Consider the following 23,568-nt stretch of genomic DNA (forward strand, 5'->3'; position numbering starts at 1 on the left):
ATGCACATAACATTATAAAATATTTGGGTTGAGATGAAATTTGGCAGTTAGGGATTGAAATCACTTATTCAATAAGTGTCAATTCAAAAAACAGCTGTGAAGGGTTAGACAAGAACTTCACAAGCGTGAGTTTGGACTCGATAAATGCAAAAAACACATGAAACACACTTGAAAATGTAGGTTCGTGATGGATTTGGCACAAAAGGTCTGCGTTTAATCATTCATTGAATGGCACCGGTACGAGTGTAGTTCAAATGTGAGGTAGGCTTTAACAGCCTCTTAGAATTGCACGTGACATCTGAACTCATGTTGCGAGATGAACTTGGCAGTGAAGGTTTGAATTGAAGATATTCAGTAATGTCAATTCAAAAACGGTCCATGAAGGGTGAATGCAAAAGCTATATCATACGAGTTAGGACTCATTAAATAATATTTTCAATACAAATAACATATTCAACTTTTCGTAGTACAAGGTGAAAATGTCAGTTAAAGAATTAAATTTTTTTGTAGAGTTCTGTCGTCATCTAATATATCAAGTGAGGGAGGAGGAAGTTTAGGCTGTGCAGAAGCAGACTGTGTCACATCGCTACTACACTAGATCTGGAGAGCGTAGAATATACATCTTTTCCAAATAGGAATGGGAGGCAAGATGTCCTGATCAGGTGACCACCATTTTATAACAAAGGAGTCTCCAAAGAACTTTTACCAAACAGTCAACACAGCAATTTTTTTCATTATAACCTAAGAGTATCACTTGTGCTTCTTATCCTAATGTTTTTTCATCTTAGTTTTTTCTTTATACAGCTGAAGATGACCACTAAGTGGTTGAAACATGTTCTGTAAGTGTTAATATATGAGGCGTATAGTTTCAAACATGGCCAAGTCCGTTGAGCTGTTTTTTTTCAGGAGAAGCAAAAAACTCATTTAGGTTATTAGTTCATATATATTCAGACACTTTAATCTTTATGTTGCTTAGCAGAGGCTTCTGATTCATTACCATACAATTTTTACCATCTAAATGTATTACATGAATTGAAAAATGTATTTAAAATTTGGACTTGACCATGTTTGAAACTAACTGTGGGACTTGGCCGATTTTGAAACTTACGTAAGAGGACTTGGCCATCTTTGAAACTTAGATTAGAAAATTTGGCCTAATACCTAAAGAAAAAAGAAATCTAGATTAGGCCTATTTTCCAACTGTGTTCATCTTGACTTTATTTAGAACAAATATGATTAAAAATGTTATACGATTTAGTGAAAAATCTTTAAAGATTATTATTTTAAACATTATGTTTGTGTAAAATTACCCAATATTGTAACCAATGTAGAGGCTAATTAACATTTAAACAGTGTATATTTTGCAAATATATGGATTCATGTAGCTACTTCAATGTATATTCTTCACATTATACCTATTCAATACCATCGCGCCTTCGAAACATATCACCGAGCCTTGATTAAATCACCACTAACAACACGTTGTTGATTGTACTCATCTCAGCTGTTTTTCCCTCATGCGCTTCAAGGTGGAAAGATCACGTTGCCGCTTTCTGGTATGGCGTTTATTAATTTCCTCCATTTTATTGCACAGCAAATATGAATACTATTAAAAATGACCAATTAATTATGTGTATATTTATTATTTATAAAATATTTATTAAAATACACACAAACAAAACCACCACATGTGACTCGAAAAAACATCAGGCCGCCATATTACCGGAAGAAAACACGAGACTGGATAGCTCAGGATTATTGGCCCGTGCGCGTTAACAGGGACTTGGCCGACTTTGATATGAAACCCCATTCTTTGCTGCAATTTTAAATGTGATCTGGCCGGATTTTAAACCCACTTTCGTTCCCGTTGTATTCATCTTGTAAAGAGGAATCCATGGAAGTCAAAACATCAGAACGTGAAAAAGATGGACTTGGTCGTGTTTGAAACTATACGTCTCATATATTCAGTTTTGCATGAGGCAAAAAATAAAGTATCGATTCGGTGGTTCTTTATATTAACTTCTTGATTATACTCATTGATACGGTCATGAAATGGACGACTTGTAACAAATTTAGCCAAATCGATCTCCTCTCACCAATTAGGTTTAGTATCTCTTCATTCGTGATTCTCACCTTCAGCATTCTTCTGTAACACCACATTTCAAAAGCTTCTATTCTCTTCCTTTCTGAGCTAGTTATCTTCTATGTTTCATGTCCATACAAAGCCACACTCTAGACAAAAGTCTTCAGAAACATCTTTCTAATTTCTATATCAATGTTCGAGTGAGCAAATTTCTTTCCTTAAGAAAGCCCTTCTTTGCTTGTGCTAGTCTGCATTTTATGTCCAGCCATCATTAGTTATTTTACTACCCAAGTAACAATATTCATCTACTTCCTTTAAGACTTCATTTCCTAATTGAATATTATCTCCATCGCCTGTGTAACCGGTTTCCAGTGGTTACACAATATACAGTTAAGAAAAGAGGAAAATAAATCAAATTACACAGCACTTTAAAACCTTAACACATAACAAACATCAGATGAACTGCACCAATACACAAATAAATATCAGGTTGGGCAATTGACGACTATAATAAAGGAACAAAAGTTGAGGGTTTCCAGAAAAATCAATGGTGATCCCTTGATTCAAGATATTATTTTCCAAAATAAACATTACAAGGTAAATTCTGAACAAAACAATCAAGTTACACCATTTCCAAAATACAAATTAGATGTACCTTGCCAAGAGCTTTGCTATTAGGTCAAGAGATAAACTAGAGATCATCATCATCATCATCATCATTTTCCTTTATCCAGCTGTAGCCGGGTAGGGGCAAATATGGTTCCTCTCCACTTTCTTCGGTCTTTCCACCACTCCTCCTCCAACACTGTGTCCCAGTCCAGGTTTCTTTCTATAATGCTGCGTTGGATGGTATCCTTCCATCTCAATCGTGGTCGTCCACGGCCTCTCCTTCCTTGGATTTGCATTTCCATCACCTTTTTTTGGCATTCTTTCGTCGCTCATTCGTTTTATGTGCCCAAACCATCTTAGTCGGCTCTTCTCTATTCTATCATTCATTTTTTCCACTCCAATTTCTTCCCGGATTTTCTCATTCCTTATTTTGTCTCGTCTACTCTTCTGTATCATACTCCTCAAGAATTTCATTTCGGCTGCCTGTATTCGACTCTCATCCTTCTTTGTCACTGTCCAAGTTTCTGCTCCGTAAGTTGTTATGGGTACATAATACATCTTGTACATAGTATCCTTTGCTTCCATTGGCACATCTTTGTCCCATAACATATTACTTACACTATGATAGAAACAACTTCCAGCTTGGATCCTTTTACTAATCTCAGCATCCAGTCGAGCATTCTCCATTAATTCACTCCCCAGGTATTTAAACGTTTCCACTACTTCCAGGGGCTTGTCTGCAAGTCTAATCGGAACTTTCCCTTCTTTCTCCCCTATAGTCATAACAAGAGTTTTACTCTTTTCTACACTTATTTTCAATCCACATTCTTCAATCTTCCCATTTACCACATTCAACTGTTCTTGAACCTTCCTGTCGTCTTCTCCCCAAATCACAATATCATCTGCAAATAACATCATGTTCATTTCTCTTCCTCCATATGCTGCTTTTGCTGTTCTCATGATGTCATCCATTACTATTGTAAACAGGATTGGTGATAGAACACTTCCCTGTCTCAGCCCACTAGTTATTTTGAACCAACTTGTCCTGCCAACTTGTGTTTGTACGCAACTACAACATTCCTTATACAATGCCATGATCATTTTTATTAATCCCTGTCCAATTCCTTTTTGCACCAGACTGTCCCAAACTTTCGTCCTAGGGACACTGTCATATGCCTTTTCAATATCAATGAATGTCATCACCATATCATTCCCGTACTCCCAATGCTTTTCCATTAGTTGTCTCATAATGAAAATGGGCTCTATTGTTGACCTTCCACTTCTGAAACCAAACTGATTTTCCTGTACCTGCTTCTCAACCCTCAACCTTATTCTACTTTCCAGTATCCTTTCCATTATCTTAGCAACATGGGATATTAACATAATGCAACTTCTACAACACAGTTTTGGTGATAAGAGGGAACACAGGATTCACATACAATATTAAATGAAAGTTAACGTGCTTTCTAAGACATCTGAGCCACATAATGGAAATGGGGGAAATCAGAAATATTTGAACTTGGTGTAGAAGCCAGTTTCAACTTGCTCCCACAGCAAAAACACTTCTGAAGCGGGGCAGCGGAAAAACTAGCGTGCATCAAGTGACCCTGAGGGAAATTAAATTAATCTACAAATTACATGTTTAGCTAAACAAAGGAAAGGGGAATGCCTCGAAAGCAAACAGGCAGGCCCAGCTGAAAAGCTAAGACATCTGAAGTAACTGAGTGGCGAGTCAGGGCAAGTAGGGTAAACTCCTATGTGAAAATACAAGCGAATATTAAATGTAAATTAAAGTAGAACTGAGATCAACAGTGCTTGCCCCAAGGTAGCCCATCCCGGAAAGGAGGATTCGCCGACATGCGTCTAATCGCTGGACTGACAAGAAAACGAAAGACCACGAAATCTTGCCTCGCTCTCTTAAAAAGGCAAGTCTGGCCCCGGTGTGATTACCAAGTGACCAATCAGAGCACAGGAGCTTCCCTATCACCACCCAGATCCACCAATCAAAACTCTTTATCAAGTAGCGATGTTTTCACAATATTCCGGAACATAGGCAGCCACTAATCGCAAACTTTCCATCTTTCAGAATTAGTAAGGACATGCTTCTAAAATCGACAGACACCGGGCTGAGTGGCTCAGACGGTTGAGGCGCTGGCCTTCTGACTTCAACTTGGCAGGTTCGATCCGGGCTCAGTCCGGTGGTATTTGAAGGTGCTCAAATACATCAGCCTCGTCTCGGTAGATTTACTGGCATGTAAAAGAACTCATGCGGGACAAAATTCCGGCACCTCAGCGTCTCAGAAAACCAGAAAAGTAGTTAGTGGGACGTAAAGCAAATAACATTATTATTATTATTATTATTATTATTATTATTATTATTATTATTATTATTATTATTATTATTATTATTATTATTATTAGAATCGACAGGGGCCTACACACCCTGATGGAGGAAATATTAAATTAGGAAATGAAGTCTTAAAGGAAGTAGATGAATATTGTTACTTGGGTAGTAAAATAACTAACGATGGCAGAAGTAAGGACGACATAAAATGCTACTAGCACAAGCAAAGAAGGCCTTTCTTAAGAAAAGAAATTTGCTCACCTCGAACATTGATATAGGAATTAGAAGGATGTTTCTGAAGACTTTTGTCTAGAGTGTGGCATTGTATGGAAGTGAAACATGGACGATAACTAGCTCAGAAAGAAAAAGAATAGAAGCTTTTGAAATGTGGTGTTACAGAAGAACTATTCATCTCCTTCATTTAAGACTTCATTTCCTAATTTAATATTACCTCCATCATCTGACTTTGTTCGACTGCATTCAACTACTTTTGTTTTGAACTTATTTATTTTCATTTTGTACTCCTCACCCAAGACTCTGTCCATACCATTGAGCAATTTCTCCAGATCTTCTGCAGTCCCAGATAAAATAACAAGATCATAAGCAAATATCAGGGTTTTGATTTCCTTTACTGCCTGTTCTATATAAATATTGAAAAGTAGGGGAGACAAACTGCAACCTTGCCTCACTCCTTTCTGGATTGCTGCTTCTTTTTTAAAGCCCTCGATTCTTATCACTGCAGACTGATTTTTATACAGATTGTAGATAATTCTTCGTTCTTGGTATCTGATCCCAATCATCTTCAGAATCTTCAATAGCTTGGTCCAATCAACATTATCGAATGCCTTTTCTAGGTCTACGAATGCCATGTACATGATCTTGTCCTTCTTAATTCGATCCTCTAAGATCAGACGTAAAGTCAGGATTGCTTCATGTGTTCCTACATTTCTTCTGAAGCCAAACTGATCTTCTCCCAACTCAACTTCAACTTGTCTTTCCATTCTTCTGTAAATAATACATGTTAAAATTTTGCAGGCGTGAGATACTAAACTAATGGTGCGGTAGTTTTCACACCTGTCAGCACCGGCTTTCTTGTGAATAGGTATAACAACATTCTGATGAATATCGGATGGCATTTCTTCTGTCTCATACATCTTACACACTAAACGGAATAATCTTGCCATGCTGGTTTCTCCTAAGGCAGTCAGTAATTCAGAGGGAATGTGCTTTGTTCCTATTTAGGTCACTCACAGCTCTGTCAAACTCTGACCTCAAAATTGGGTCTCCCATTTCATCAGCATCAACAACCTCTTCTTGTTCCAGAACCAAATTATCTATATCTTTACCTTGATACAGCTGTTGGATATGTTCCTGTTTTGTCTTCTTTCCCTAGAAGTGGTTTTCCATATCAGCTCTTAATATTCATACACCTAGATTTGCTTTCTCCAAATGTTTTCTTGATTTTCCTGTATGCAGCATCTACTTTTCCCAGGAACATGCAACCTTCAACATCCTTGCACTTCTCTTTCAGCCATTCTTCCTTAGTTATCCTGCACTTTCCATCCACTTCATTCGTTAATCGCCTATATTCTTTTCTGTCCTGTTCATTTCTTGCATTCTTGTACTTTTGTCATTCATCAATCATGTCTAGTATCTCCTGAGTTATCCATTGATTCTTAGTTGATCTGTCCTTTCTTCTTAACATTTCTTCAGCAGCCCTATTGACCTCATTCTTCACGATTTCCTCTATTGTGTTTCCTTCAGCTTTTTCATTTAATCCTTGTTCAACATGTTCCTTTAAACAATCTCTCACACTCTTTTCTTTCAACTTGTCTAGATGCCATCTCTTTGTATTCCTTCCTTTCTTCAATTTCTTCAACATCAGATGGCATTTCATAACCAACAAGTTGTGGTCAGAGTCCACGTCTGCTCCTGGGAAAGTCGTACATCCAACACCTAGTTACTGAATCTCTGCCTAATCATAATGAAATCTATTTGATACCAGGTTTCATCCACATATACAGCTGTTGTTTGTGGTGTAACCAAGTATTAGCAAGGACTAAATTATGATCAGCACAAAATTGTCGACTTCCTCTTTCATTCCTTTGTCCCAATCTGAATTCTCCTACTGTATTACCTTCTCTTCTTTGGCCTACCACTGCATTCCAGTCTCCAATCACAATTAGATTCTCGTCACCTTTTACATATTTTATTAAATCTTCTATCTCTTCATGTATTCTTTCGATTTCTTCATCATCCACTGAACTAGTAGGCATATAGACCTGTACTATTGTGGTGGGCGTTGGTTGTCTATCTTGACAGCAATAATCCTTTCACTATGCTGGTCGTAGTTGCTTACCTGCTGCCCTATTTTCTTATACATTATTAAACCATTTGCTGCATTTCCTCTGTTTGATTCTGTGGTCATAATTCTGTAGTCCCCTGACCAAAAATCCTGCTCTTCCTGCCAATGTACTTCATTTATACCAACTACATCTAACTTTTAGTCTATCCATCTCCGTTTTCAGACTCTCTAACCTACCACAACGATTCAAACATTCCACACTCCGGCTCGCAGAATGTCAGTATTCATCCACCTGATGATCACCCCCCTCTTGTTTAGTCCCCACCCGGAGATCCGAATGGGGAACTATTTTGCCTCCGGATTATTTTACCCGGGAGGAAGCCATCATCAATACATCATTCATACAGAGAGAGGTGCATGTCCTCGGGAGTTAGTTACGGCTGCAGTTTCCCGTTGCTTTCAGCCGTGTAGCAGTATCAACACAGCTAAGCCATGTTGAGTATTATTACAAGGCCACATCATTCAATCATCCAGACTGCCATTATTGCAACTTCCGAAAAGCTGCTACTCCCCTTTCTATGAAATATTCATTATTCTGGTCTCTCGACAGATACCCATCCCTGCGGCTTGGCTATCCTCTTTATTCGGACGCGCAAGCCTCGGCAGAGTCGCATGGTTCGCAGTGTTGCTTACATCTGCTGTTAAGCAACACTCTCTCGCAGGAATTGTGGTTGCCTTTTGATTGCATTACTGCAGGGGAGGAATTGGTCTGTCAAAACACATATGTTTCAAAATAAATTCTGAATTTTAAGTTGCCTTATCTTCGACTTCCATTATGCTAGTCTCACATTCAAAAGACACATGTTCAAAATAACTTTTAATAAAGATGTGTAACCATAAGATGGTGTATATTATAATGTTATAGATAATATTTCTAAGATTTTTGGATAATTTTATAACCACTGGAGAAGAGAGAGTTGATGTTCTCAAAACATGTACATGTATAATTTTGGGTATTGACTAGGCTGATGATATATGTATGTATGTATGTATGTATGTATGTATGTATGATTTTAACAATGTATTGCATATAATGACAAAATCTAAGAAATGCCAAAAGAGTTTATGGCATTAATTACATTACATTTTCTTGAAGATTGCTTGTAAATCATGTTAAAATATTCATAATAAAAGTCAAAATTTGAAATGTATGCACATTACTTCTACCTTTATTCTGCTATTGTGATGCTGTATTCATAGATGCAACGAAAGAACAAATTAGAAAAATACAAAGTTCCATGAATTCCTGCATCAGATTTATATTTTCGTTACGCTACAACACTCATGTCATACCTTATTACAAGCAACTTTCCCTCCTGAAATTTGAAGAACTCTGAAATCTTCATGTAGCCCTGTTGGTGTACAGATCACTAACTGAGAGAACTCCCCTGTACCTGGCATCAAACTTTACATACCTTTCCTCTTTTCACTAGCATAATACACGCTCTGTTACTACACTTGCCATTCCCTTTAGCAGGTCAGCTGCCTATAATCGCTCATTTATTGCGACGGGAAGTAGATTATGGAATTCTGTTCCAAATAACATTTGAAGTAGTAACTCACTAGAGTCTTTCAAGTCTTCCTACAGAAGGTATCTCTTAGATGCATAAGCCCACGGTGTGAATCTTGATGGGTGAATGGTGATGTATGGATGTGTGTATAATTTATTGTCGCGGCCACCAAATTAGGCGGGTCAGAGGAATTACACTGTAGCAACTGGCGAAGAAATGTCTAACTGAACACATCATTTCGGAGTGCGAGGCAAGATGTTCTCTCTCAAGCTCCTGATGTTACTTCATATAATGTTTCAAAAGAAATTATACTACAAGCTTCAGAAAAGACTGCTGATTTCAGTGGTTTAACTATTTTCCATATAAACCACTTCAAATAACTATTAAAAATAACATCTTGAGCATGTAAATTTAAATCTGTAGAATCATGCATTGAAAATTTCAGTAAGCGGCCAAGTTTTTATTTCTTCAGCCAATAAAATTTTGTCTGCAGGAAAAATGTAAAAAACTGCCTGACTTATTTTTATCTGAAACATATTTCCGTGAGTTTTGTAGTTTTCCTGAAAAATGGCCTGGAAAGCGATCATGTAAATGGCACAGGCTGCAGGACGCCGTAAATACTTTCGGATTACATATTAATCCGTATCAGTTTTATTACATTATAACTTTAAATATTTTAATACTGTATATTGTACTGAGTAATATGGAAAAAGAAGAATAGGTTAACATTAATTTACAATGAATTAAGAATAGGTTTCTAGCTTCAAGGCAGTATAATATTTCTTAGTCACTGTCATCACACATCTCACTATCTGTCGAGTCGTCATTTACACTGATGATGAATGGCTCCATTCTTTCGTCCCTTACTATTTCCTTGGCCCAATCATTTGTTTGAAGATTTTTCGCGCGATTGAAGCACTTTTCCCAATTAGCAGCAGTCACACGGTCGATGGCTTCTGACGTGAATTTTTCTACGTCCTTTATTTTGAATGTCTTGGTCCTCTCTGCCACTTCTCTCTTGACTTGAGCCCAAATCAATTCACATTCACTATCCATTTTAACTGCACTTACGATGCGAGCTCAACAGCTGCATGACAGGGAATGACTCGGGTAAGGTGGCCTGGAGCGGATGGGCTTCAACTAGACAGCACTGCACGATCAGCTTTGCCAATCCGTGCTCGGAGGTAAGCGACTCTCGACCATTATTTCAGATTCCCTATGGAAATCAACATCTGTATCATCTCGACCATCTGTCGCTTTGCCGTTCCCATATCTGAAGACAGTGCAGTTTTCCTCACCCGCCTAATTTGGTGGCAGCGACAATAGTTAATTTTTCTTTAAATTAATTTAAATTTATCATTAAATTTCATTTAGTAGTGTGACAGATGATATGTTCATATTGGTATAATTATGATGTATTTATTTTGAATTTATGATACAAATTAGTTTCTTATAAAATATTTAATATTCTCTACAGTTTTTCTGTATAATGACATGGTTAAGTGTAAGAGAGGACCATGAGTCCTAACTTCGCCACTATTAAAGACAAATAAATAAATAAATAATCAATATATGCAAATGTGCACATATATGCACTATTAAACTCAATAATTTGTCCAATTTCACCTTGTCAGTTTTGGAGGTTTATATATCGGCAAACAAAATATGCATTTGCAAACAAATCCAATGTTTAGTTAAAATGGGAGCCGTTCTTCTTCAGTTTTGACTAAATTTACAACTGTTAGGTCTTTCAGTCTGTTGAAATTAATTCAGTTTGACACAAATTTAGAAAATACCTAAATAAAAAAAGAAGACATTTATTAGCACATTACAGCTGTAAAAGATACCTATTGGTTTCAACAGGCTGAAGAACCTCACAGAATGATTCTTGAGATTAGCCCACACAAATATCCCATGGACTTTATGGTACAGAGCTTTTAGTACCTTAGGCAGAGGGTACGGCGTGGGAAAGACCGAGGACTGGCGGTAGTAGATGTCCACGAAGGTGGTGACGACAGCCACATCCTCGTTCCACACTCCGTACTGCAGCTGTCCGCTCAACAGGTGGAAGAATCGCCCTTTGCCGTGCTTCACTCCTTGGTACCACTCGCCCTCGTAACGGTTACCATTAGCTACAACAGAGAGCAGTGCATTCTCATCAACAAAATACACTGTGTTTGTCTCATCGGTTGGCCGACAAGCGCGCCCAGATTATCTGCACCCCGTTGACTCATCACTTCCCGTGCTTAGAACGTGTATTAAGTGTTGATCTGTCACTCGAATTGTTCTCGAGTTGTGAAGTGTAATTATCATACAGCCTCCATAAGTGTACACGGTAGAGGAAATGAACGATATTTATGTGAAACAGAGTCTTGCAGGGAAGTCGTGAGGCGATTTGTAACACAATTTCCAGGTGTACGCCTTCCACATAGAAATTGAGAGGGACTGGTTCTTTACTTGGTACGGAGAGAAGTGTTAAAAAATTAGAATGTATGCCTTCAAAATCCCTAAGATGACTTGGACAAGAAGCCGGGGTTTGAAAGAGCTCAGCATGGCGGGCCACAAAAATGTTAACATTGAAATAGCCTCAGTTACGGAAGACGAACTTGTGTGTAAATCAGAGTTTCCTAAGACGACGCCAGAAATGTGTGGATGCAGGAGGAGAACTTTTCCAACATTTCCTGTCCTATAGTGATGGGATATTTGATTCATTTTACTGAATTGATTAATTTTGATTCTGTTCACGTTACTGAATTGATACAGTGAGCCGATTCACAGCTAATTAGAGTCATTGATCCTATTGCATCTGTGTAGTGTGTACTGATTAAACAGCATCAACAACATTCAAAGCTTGCTGCTGCCATCTGGTCTTCATTCTATGAACTGCTTTCCTATGCGTCATCTAGCTTTCAGATTGTCGATCCTCCTGCAGCCACTAGTTTGCATCAAGTTTTGATGTTACAAAGCCTTCCCTCGACAGTGACAACTCCATTAAATAAGTATATAGATGTATATAGATGGAAAATATCTGTACAAACAATCATCAATGATCTGCTGTCGTGCAGGTGGGAGATTCCCTATCAATTGTTTGCCTAGTCTTTTCTTAAATGATTTAAAAGAACTTGGAAATTTCATTATATTCTCGCTAAATATATAATACAAAATAAATAAGTTAAACATTGAAATGCAGGAAAAAAATAGGTACTTGTGCAATACTATACACGTTTATTAAAACACAAAACTTATGTAGTTAATAATAATAATAAATATACTAAAATTTTATACACTACCTTACGGTTTTCCACAGTTCCCTGAAAGTCACAACTCTATTATATATACATAATTAGATGTAAAAATATCTGTGTCCACAATAAGTAGCCTACATATTAAATATAAATCAAATAAGTTGCTTTACGTCGCACAGATAGGTCTCATGACAACGATGAAATAGGAAAGGCTTAGAAGTGGAAAGGAAGTGCCCGTGGCTTTAATTAAGGTACAGCATTAGCATTTGCCTGGTGTGAAAATGGGAAACCATGGAAAACCATCTAGCTGATGATGATGATAGGATTCGAATCCACCATCCCCCGAATGCAAGCTCATACCTACACGACCCTAAACGCATGGCCAACTAACTTGGTCATCTTTGAAAAATGTCTCTTTCTATCAGCAGAGGATTTTTCGAATCATCATATTCTGTATAGGCTACCTGAGATGTACAGTAGCCCACTGGTTTTCTGATTAAACATCTTTTTATTTAAGCTATTGAAACAGTTGGCGCACTTACTCACTGTGGTGATCTTGTGATTAGATTACTGAAGTATTGTCCAATGATGCGACATACGAACTGAGGGAATACCGAATGGTTCTTCCCAATATAAAAAGCAGACAATTTTGAGTGGTCATGAACATGACTCATAGGGTAGGCTAATTGGCTTTACTTCCCACTAACTAATTTTACAATTTTCAGATACGCTGAGGTACTGGAATTTAGTCCCACAGGAGTTCTTTTACGTGCCAGTAAATCTATCGCGTATTTGAGCACCTTCAAATACCACTGGACTCAGTCAGGATCGAACCTGTGAAGTTGGGCTCAGAAGGCCAGGCCTCAACTGTCTGACGAGCCACTCAGCTAGGCGGGTAGACTAGAAGAGCTGAGTTTAATTAATTCTCTAATGTCAACTAGTTATAAAAATACTGATTGATTAAACTAATATGATAAATAGAATAACCTAATAGCCTACCTACTAACAAGCTAGGTACTTTGGAATTATGTTTTGACTACCTTTTTAACAGCTGAGCGCAAGAGTCTGTTATAGCGAACAAATCTTTCATTGTGCCACGGCTCTGTATGTCTCACTGCAATGGAGGTTCGGCTCCCCACCAATGTCCAGTGTTTTTTTCCTTTGTAAAGTGAAAACCGTTTATACAAAATGATTCTAATATCATGTAATGTCCAGTGTACTGATAATGAACCGTGTATGTGTGTTATGTCTCACTGTTCCGTGGCTGCATACGATTCTTTGAGTGTGCGATGGCTCTATATGTCTCGCTACTGTGGAAGTTCGGCTCCCCGCCTATGTCCAGTGTCCCGCTAGTGAGCCGTATGTGTATTGTGTCTTGCTGATCCGTGAGTACACTGAATTGTGTGCCGTGAGCTTGCCGTTCCTGTGAATCCATTCACTCGGACACTTGAATGAATCGACACACTGCTCCGAATCATACACCCAGTAGCCAACACTACTGTCATAAGGTACAAGCTTATTTTCTTAATTACTAATTTACTTATTCCTTATTTTCTTAATTTTCATTGTTATCTCGTGTTATGCACGGATGAAGTGAGTGAAGTAATGAGTCAACGGGCAGCAGATAAGCTGGGCACGCGATGAGAGAAACTCGCTGCACCTTGTTGTGTGCCTGTTGGTAGTATAGTTAAATCGGACCAAGGTTGATGTTGCGGATGTTTATTCTATTATTTATCTACAAAATCTTTATAACAATATTTACATATAATGACGAAAAACACGCAAGAACTTTTCCACAAAAGAAGGTCGCAGTGAGAGAACATAAGAGTTAACAACATTGTATGTTAAATAAGGCGGATAAAATTGCTATATTTTAACCATGATGAAAATGAATGACTAGGTTCTCTGTTATGCAACACTGTGAAATTACATGAACCTAACAATTGTTTTCTTCTTATTCCTCTTCTTAGTGATCCAAGGAGAGTAAAAGTTGTTATATTTCAGAAGGTACAACTGCCGTAACACTGCTTTGAATGGCTCTGAGGCCACAATCAAGTGTCGACAGTGTGCAGGATCCGCAGCTGTGCCTTCGTTCAAACCAGTGTTATGGCAGTTGTACCTTCTGAACTACAGAGGACTTTAAATTATACTACTGTAATTCAAGAGGAGTTGATTTGATGATGATGATGATGATTTGACTGAGGACACAGTTGAGGGATTCAAAGTAATCCTCCAGAATCTGGCTATTTTCTTTGTCACTGTGTGCTGTTTAAGTCCACGGGGTTGTGCCTGCTAAGATTTTGTTTGAAGGTTCTGTAGGTCTTGTATGTTATTCTTCTGTAAGTCCTGCTCAGTTTGTGCCAACTGGTTCTTGTTGAAAGCACATTTCACTCTGCGGATGTTTCTCACAGCATATTTTATTTCATTCAGGAAGTCTGCCCAGTTACTGTAATTTGGATCTTTTGAGTGTTCCATCTCTGTCATTGCTTTACCGCAGCATCACAATCACTGTTCCAGCAGGCATGTTTTCTTGGCTTTGTTAGTGAGATTGTCTCCTTAGCTGTTATGACCAGGGCCTCTTGTAATTCTTCCCACTTCTGGGGGTCAATGGATTCTAGCTTTTGGATGAACTCCTGACTAGATTTCCATTTTGTTTTTTGTATCAAATCTAATTATACCAGTCTCAGATGGCTCTTCCTAGTGTTTCACGGGAGCAACTTAATTTTGATTGTGGATAGATAGTGATCTGAATCTAGGTTCGTGTTTCTTAGAGCCTTCACATTTTGGATCTCTTTCTGAGCTTTCCGGGTGGTCACAACGTGATCTGTACATGGAATTTGCCAAGATTTCTGCTTACTGGGCAGGTGTCTTTAAGTGGTTGATTTCAGAAACAGATCGAGTACTTTATGTAATTCCATAAGTCTCTCTCTTCATTCAGGTATATATATATTTACTGTTGCACCAAAAAGAAAAGAAAAGAAGACAAATGAAGTCCTCAACATCTTGAACAAGAAGAAAGAGCTTCTCATAACCATCAAGGAGCATAAGCTTAGCTACCTCGGGCATGTCATGAGAGGTGAACGATATGAACTTCTCTGACTGATCATTCAAGGGAAGATTGATGGGAAAAGATCTGTGGGAAGACGGAGAAATTCTTGGCTGAAAGACTTGCGGTGGTGGTATGGACATACTTTAAAAATATGGTCAAATGTTTCACCTTTACAGTACTAAAAGTTTTATTATTTAATTATTTAAATAACATTAACGTCAAAACAAATCTTCCGTGCTGCCGTTTCACGTGTAATCATAATCAATTGAATCGCCAACTTTCGGAGGGAGACAGCGTCATAATAAGAAGAAGACTGACACAGATAGGTCTTATGACGATGATGGGATAGGAAAGGCCTGGAAGTGGAAAGGAAATGGCCATGGCCTTTATTAAGGTACAGCCTCAGCATTTGACTGGTGTGAAAATGGGAAACCACAGGAAACCATCTCACGTTCAAACTCACTATCTTTTGGATGCATGCTCAAAGCTGCGTGCCCCCTAACTGCACAAATCGCGCAGTCCATTCAGATTTGTTCTTTGGTAAAGCGGATAATTACCTACAATGTTTTGGAACTTCTATGCTTTGCCAAGCTGGGCACTGAAATCCCCAAGCACGATGGTTGTATGTTTGTCTGGGATCTTAGAGATGGTGTTTTCAAGCTCTTCCCACAATCTGTTTCTTCCGGGTCTTTCTTGTTTGTCTGATCGGTGCATACACATTCACGATAGCATACACTTTATTGCTGCTTCAGAGGGAGAGGGTTGAGACCCGCCTGTTGGCGGATGTAAAGTCTGTGACTGAACCCAGAATCTCCCTGCTGATCCAGTGCCTAGGTGGGGGATGACATATTTACCAGCTTTACTTGTAACATTGCAACTTCAGGGCATGTTCATCAGTAAATCTTGTCTCCTGAATTGCTGCTATCATGATTTGATGTTGGGACAAGGTATCGGTGAGTTGCTTTGGCTTGCCAATCTAAGAGAATTTGCAGAAATTCCGGCATTTGTCGCTGGTCTTTGCCGGAATCTCCAAGCATGTTGGTGCAGGCTCCCCAGAATCCGAATGCCTGCGTCCATCACTCAAGGTAGTGGTCTGGTTAACCACCTGTATAGTAGCTCCTGCTGAACTTTCCACTTTTTTTTGACAATAATCACAAGACTGAAAAAATCACTGTAAATCTTGGTATTGTCCCCTTCAAAATTGGCAAAATCATTTATTGGAAAGCATTTATTTCTACTGTGTGTTAAAATATTATTTTATGAACCAGGAAGGGAGTTTATCACGTCGAGTTGACTGAGCGAGATATGCCAGGTGGCTGGGAATTCCACTCAAGGCCAGGCGAGGGGAGAACGCAGAGACAGCTAGCCAAATAACCTTGGAATCAGCCGTGAATGACACGTGACCAGGCTGAATGTGTGTCAAGTGCTCGATCGATAATTGTGAAGGTGCATGACGTCTGACTATGGCAGCCAATCAAGCGATTAATTTGGTGCTAAGTTAATAAATTAACCAATCGCTTATGAGGAAAAGACGCACCCCTGTCTTAAGACAGTGAATAATGGATTTTCCTAGGGAAAATTTTCACAGAAATTTCTACCTCTGAACACGTCTTGTGGAGGATTACTCTAGCTTCAACAGCGGACGGAAGAAGACGTATTTCGCTTACTGAGAAGAATTACTCTAGCTTCGACTACAGGCAGAAGAAGACGCACTTCGCTTGCCAGGGAACTTCGTCGTTCAGAGCCTACAACTGGTTACAACTGCAGTTCAGATGTTTGCGGATTCCACCTATAATTCAGCAGATTTTAAAAGTTAAGTTTCCTTGTCATCTTATCAGATATCGGTGTGAGTTTTGGACTTTGTCTTAGACGTGATTTTTAGTTTCAGCTTCACAAGATTTCCACAGAAGAGGTCACCGGTTCGAGTCCGAGTCAGGATGTCAGTCTTCTTTCTTCGTGAACGGTGTGATTTCCAGCGCGCCAGCATGTCTCCAATGCACGAGTAAAATGTAAGGCAGTCCAGACGGGCGTGACGAGGGTCGATGGTGCGTAAGGTGATAATGCACTAGGTCATCAGCCCGAGTTCTACAACCGACAGTCACCACCAAGTAATATTTAAACTTTGTTATTCTTTCTTTCCTTTTGTAAAGTAATTGTAATGACATAGCCTCTACTTATTTGTTTAGACATTTTCTATTAGTTAGAATTTTTCCATCTCTTCTTTCTTGGAGATGGTAGATTGAGAATGAGTGAGTATTTGAACCTATTAGTTTGTTTTGAGTGGATGTCTTCGAGAAGTGTTTCAACTGTCCCGAGTTCATTGTGGCAGGAGAAATAAGTGTAAATTGACCCCAACGTTAAACTTGGACTATTTGAATATTTTTGACTTTTAATAAGATCAAATGGGACAGAAATTCCGTGGATTCTATCATGTCAGAGTTCATTCTTCAATTATGCGACATATGGTTGAATTTGTGTGCAATAGAGTCATCTGAAATATTATTGTGTAGTAGCTTCCGCACGTATGATCTTGTGCGGCCAGTAATAATAATAATAATAATATTAAAAATAATTTAACTAAATTACCGCGTAAAAGAACACCTAAGGTCATGAGCATAAAATTAGTTATTATTGAAAATGGTTGATGTGCGCTCATTATTGTAATTTAGGCCTGGGAAATGGCAGTATCTGACCGATACAATTTGTTATATATTTGCTGTGCTGTGATGATTAGTTGATTTATTGATGGATATTATTGAATGCAGCAGTCGAGCTGTGCATCCATTAATGAGTCAATGATGGAATAAATATGTTACTTGATGTAATGTCTTCGTTATGAGTGCAGATTAATCGAGAATCACAATTATAGTGGAGAAGTAAAAATAAATGTCGTAGCTCATGAACCGCGTGCGCGGAATGTTTATTCTGGCCTATGTTCAAGCGATTTATCGATGATTTTTTGGATGATTTTGTGTTCGTAAATTTTCTCTAAACGTTGTCGTATAACTGTGTTCTATAATTAAGTGATAATCCTTGCTCTGTCACATTTCCCAGTTGATGAGAGGAGGTCACCACGATAGTGTCATCGTGAGAATAATTTTCCTAACTTTGTCTAATCATAAAAATTAATAATCAAGGGCTAGCGTTCGTGTAAATATGTATATAATATTTTCGTGTATCCTTGTGTGAGTGTAGTATGTGTGATTTGACTGTGTTTTGCTTAATGTAAGTTTATAATCCAGATTTGTGATGATGCTCTTCATTATTTTGTGGAATTTTCGGCCTAATTTACGCCAACTTTAGTGGTTCACCATTTGAATGAATTCAAACCTTTAGTGAATTTTATTCGTTTTTAAGGAGGAATAGGATCTTATTTAACAAATACACATGAATAAGTATAGGCCATGTCAGTGGATTGAACTCACAAAGTCGAAAATTGTAAGAGTAATTTAATTAATTGTTTCGAGTAACGGATAAATGTAAATTGACATGAGGTCAAGTTCCGAGTTATTATGTGAGAAGCAACTGCTAAATAATTATAAAGTTGAGTTTATTAATTAATTTAAAGATCAAGGAAGACGACTTAACTATAATTTTATAAGAGAAAATTTTTTATTTAATTTTCAAAGAGAAATGAAAATGATCATTTTCAAATTTGTTTAAAATCAAATCCATGAAGGAAGGAAGTTTATTTTCAAATTATTAAATTATAAATGAGAGAGATCATCTCAAATTAATTATTATTAATTATTTAATTAATTTTTCACTAAAAATATGAATATTATATTTGCAGATACAGGCATTTCCTGTTTCGTTTACCGATGAAGTATCTATGTGACTACGACGTAAAAGAAGACAATCATATAAACAGAATACCTAGATTTTGTTAATTATTGTATAATTTATGAAGAGCAGTAGTTGTAATAAATGTCTAAAACCTATTTAGCTTTCTCTCATTTGCCACTAGTTCATTATCTATCCCTGTACTTTAAAATTTTCGCACAGCCGATAAGCGAACGATCTACACCCTGGAGATCTTCGCTCACCGGCCGAGCTGAGCCCGGCATGACGGGTGCAGTATCTGCCTTGTTAATACTAATAAATAGGGTTCGGAAGTTTATGGCCTAAAGAAGTACAAAGTATACAAGCAAATATGATGTAAAAACTAGCTAAATATGACTTGAACATTTTAGGGATAGGTAGAAAATATTAACCCTGTTTTCTTTGAAATTCACTTAAAACACTTGTAATCCATAGTAGAACATAACTATATTATATTAAGCCCTTACTTTTCAGGGTTTCATCAGCAAGTGCCATGTTCATATGTCACGCTTGGCGGATGTGTTAGCATTTCTTCAATATGTATAGATCTCACATCTTGGTATTGATAAATATGAAAAAAGTATACTAAGAGAGATTGAAGATAATAATTTATAATGAATATACACTAAATACACTCCCAAATGTCACAAGATTATTTATATACTGATTGTTGTAATGCATTACATACTTATGGATCACCTAATTCATAGAAATGAACAAAACCCCACAGTTCGCTTTGAAAGCCAAGTTGCAGCCGTCAGATGTCAACCTCGAGAAGAGGAATATTTACCTTCCAACAATTCGTTATTACAGGGAGAAATATCAGCTGGAGGAAATCGACATAGTGGGTCTGATAATTGGAGCGAGGGGAACAATTCCCATTTCTGCCGCCAATTTCTGGAAACAGATGTCTGCTAGTTACAACGTTACGGGAGATTGCCATCATAGCCATAAGGGGTTCATTGATAATTCTAAGAAATCACTTAACAGTTAGGTTACGATCAAAATTTCTCATGTATCTATTTCTCTTTGAAAATTAATGTAAAAGTACACTTCGTCACAAGGCAGCCTCTGCATGAAAGGAAGTATTTAATAAAATAATAAATAAATAATATGAAATAGCGCAAAACATGAAACAGAGATCAACAATGCATTTTCTGCATTTGGGACAAACAGTGTTGAAACATTTCTTTCCAGCTCAGCATTGTCAATTGTACGGTGTTACGAGGTGATCAATCCCATTGAAGTGTATGTCGTCACACACTGCTCTGCTGAATGCTATATCTTCTTCCTATTTGGCATCATTTTAAATTTCTTGAGATATGTCTGCACAATTTGGTGATTAAATTCTAAATGTGATAAATTACATCCATACCACTTCAGAAGGAACCAAGAATAGTGAACGGAAATGTCCATGAGGCATGTGACCAGCAACCACCATAATTTCTTTTCACATATGCCTACTCTGTAGTACAGAATGACACATTCTGGTCCATCCTGTCTGTTCTGTCCGTTTCACCATCATCAGCCAGTTGCTTGACATGTACCTTCCTGTCCTCTTCCTGGGAGTGTTGTGTCACTATAGAAACTGGTTCAGTACCATGGCAAGTTGATGTTATGGTAACTACAGAGTTGTCAGTCCAACAAACAATAGTTTTGCCACCAAGTTCTTTACCATGTTGTATATCCCTCGACCTTTTTCCTTCATCTCATTTAAAGATATCTGCAAAATTGCAAAATTTTAGATGAGCCGAAGTGCCATTTTGATAAAAATAATATCAAAACATAATCAAAAGGGCACATGTAACTTATCACCAGGTGGCTGATCAAGCATCAGTACCACTGGAGCAGCACACATTCCAAATCATTGTTCACAATCTATTACCATGAGGATTCTTTCCTTGGTAAATATGAACATTTATGAGATAGCCTGAGGAAGTGTTCGCACACCTGACCTTGTACCAAAAGCAGATGGACTTCCCATGGATAAATTGCTTGCAGCTGTTGCTGCCATGATATTCCACCATACATCCTTCAAAATCTAGATCCTGTCCTTGTTAAAAGATGTATCGTATTACTAAACATTAAACATGCCAAAAAGTGCTTAGCAGTAATACAGTAGACACTTTTAATCATACAAAGTGACAGAGCTGCAGTAGGTACGTTAAAACTGTATATGTTCATTCAGTATCATAACCATGATACCCAGTTCTCACTCTGTTAAAAAAAAAAAAAAAAAAACTCAAAATATTAGTATGCTTTTTTGTATCTGTCATCATACGTTTGTACGGCATCTCCTTCTCAGAATCATGTCTTCTAAATGTGCTATCTTTATGTTTTGGGAAAAGAAAGAAAAATACATCCAGTACAGTATTTTTAAATCCTGTGTTTGAAAGTCATTTTAGTGATATGAGCATACTATGAGCATTTTGGTTTGAAATTGAGGCATCATAAAGAATAAATTAATTCCATTCCCTTATCTATGAAGATTGGACAGCCGAAGTAGGGGACTGCTTGTTGTAGGGGTGAAGTACAGTGGGGACTTTGAGGGCCCTGGGACTGCTACGGTAGCCGTGAAGGCCCTTGGCTGTGGTTAAGACACAGCAGGTCGTTATGCAACTTAGGTACAAAAATGGGTAAAAAAAAAAAAAAAAGTGCAATGTAAATTTAAACCTTATTGAAGTTGTATAGTATTATTTGAAGTGATTCCACATACTGCATATGAGTTGATTATCTGTGTAAGTGCAGAAGAAATTAGTAGAATTTTGCAAATAATATACATTTATTAATGATGAGCTGTGGGTTTAATAGAAACATTGTTAGTGTAAATTGTATAATAGTGTATTTTAGGAAAATGTCTTCTTTTCTTTTTAATTTGAAATAATAATGTACTTTTGTGTATCATTTGCCATAATAATGTACTTTTGTGTATCATTTGCCAAGGTAGACACCTGATTTGCAAATAAAGTGATTTTGAACATACTGAAGAACAGGTGTTTAGTGTTATCTCAGTGGAACCTTTATTAGTTTAAAACCTTTTTTAAGATGCAACAGCTATATTTCAATTATTTGTTTCAAGTAATAGTTGACAATGAAATTAATTTGTCATTCTAATCAAGTCATAGGTAAATATTATTTCGGTGAAGAAGAGTATGATATTTTCTCAAAACATGTACAGTTAGATTTTATTTGTTTGTATCAGAAGCACTTACAATGATTGAAGTTAATACGGTAATAATGCATAATATGTTCATGATACATGAACAATATAACATTGAATTGAGAGTTCGTTTACACTTTTGCCGCCCAGAAGTTAGCAACATCGACTGCATGTGGTGTAGCACAAATCAGGTCTTCCAGAGTATATGATGTTGGACACTGACTAAATTGGAGCAGGTGGGAGGACATCTGCACTTCGCCACATTCACATAGCGGCGACTCCGTACGGAAATTCCATTTCATTAAGTTATTCTTGCTTTTAGTAACACCTGACTATAATCTATTGAGTGATCTCTATGTGGTCCATTTCTCTGTGTATCCAGCGGGAAGTCATCCCTCAGGGCTGTTAAACCTTGCATGCCAGAGATCAGTTCGGGAATGCTGTGGTGTCCCGACAAGAACCTTTGCTGTTCTGAGGAAGCTGTTCCTTGATTTTAGTCTTGGAGTTTCTGGTTGATATTCATGTAAAGGATGTGCTTGAGAAGTTTGCACCATGTACATCTCACATTTTGCCGCTATCTCTCTACGGATGTCAAGCGGAGTGGGCTTTAAGCACCCGGTGATGCTCCGACAAGTATCATTAAGGGCAACATCTACTAATTTGGCATGACCAGATCGAGACTACACTGGGCTTGCATATTCCCCGGCAGAGTAACAGATTGTAAGGGAAGATGTTCTTACAGTGGTATGGTTAGCTCCCCATGTTGTGCCTGTTAATTTCCTTATAATGTTTTTTCTGGCTGCCACTTATTGTTTGGTATTCAGGCAATGCCTCCTGTAAGTTAGAGCATGATTGAAGGTGATTCCTAGATATTTTTGAGTTGTGCGGTGTTCTAGTGTAATTCCTTACCAGGTATTATTAAGGGTTCTTGCTGCCTGTCTGTTTTTAAGGTGAAAAGTGCAAGTCTATGTTTTACTGAGATTTGGTCTCAGGTGGTTCTCCCTATAATAGTCAGACAATTCTGTCAATGCCTTAGTAAGTGTCTGTTCAACATTTTCAAAATAATGAGCTTGGGCGAGTATGGCACAATTATCTGTGTAGATGAAACTCTGCGTTCCCTCAGGTAATGGTTATCTTTAGTATAAACGTTGAACAGTACTGGAGCAAGCACGTGACCCTGCGATCTCCATCTGTTTCTTTGTGCTTGAAATTAAACAAAGAATCTTCTAATTTCAAGGATTATTCCTTGTGAAGCAAGTTAGTTGATAATCTTTGGTAGCATTATAAAGTTTCATCAGAAGTAGTCTGTGATTTATTGTATCAAAAGCTGCTGTTAGATCAATAAATACAGTTCCTGTAATCTTTTTCTTTTCGAAACCA

The 23,568-nt window shown here is 37.7% G+C and overlaps 1 protein-coding gene across 1 annotated transcript in view; it reads right to left on the bottom strand.

The window, feature by feature from the left end:
• The window catches only part of LOC136881832 (MORN repeat-containing protein 3-like), a 64,845-nt gene that overhangs the window by 1,850 nt on the left and 39,427 nt on the right, over window positions 1-23,568 (bottom strand). The window contains exon 4 of the mRNA XM_067154267.2: window positions 10,857-11,044. Within this exon, the coding sequence (XP_067010368.2) occupies window positions 10,857-11,044 (188 nt within the window). The remainder of the gene's footprint in view (window positions 1-10,856; window positions 11,045-23,568) is intronic.

Source organism: Anabrus simplex, chromosome 10, assembly GCF_040414725.1.
Source record: "Anabrus simplex isolate iqAnaSimp1 chromosome 10, ASM4041472v1, whole genome shotgun sequence".
Lineage (NCBI taxonomy): Eukaryota > Metazoa > Arthropoda > Insecta > Orthoptera > Tettigoniidae > Anabrus > Anabrus simplex.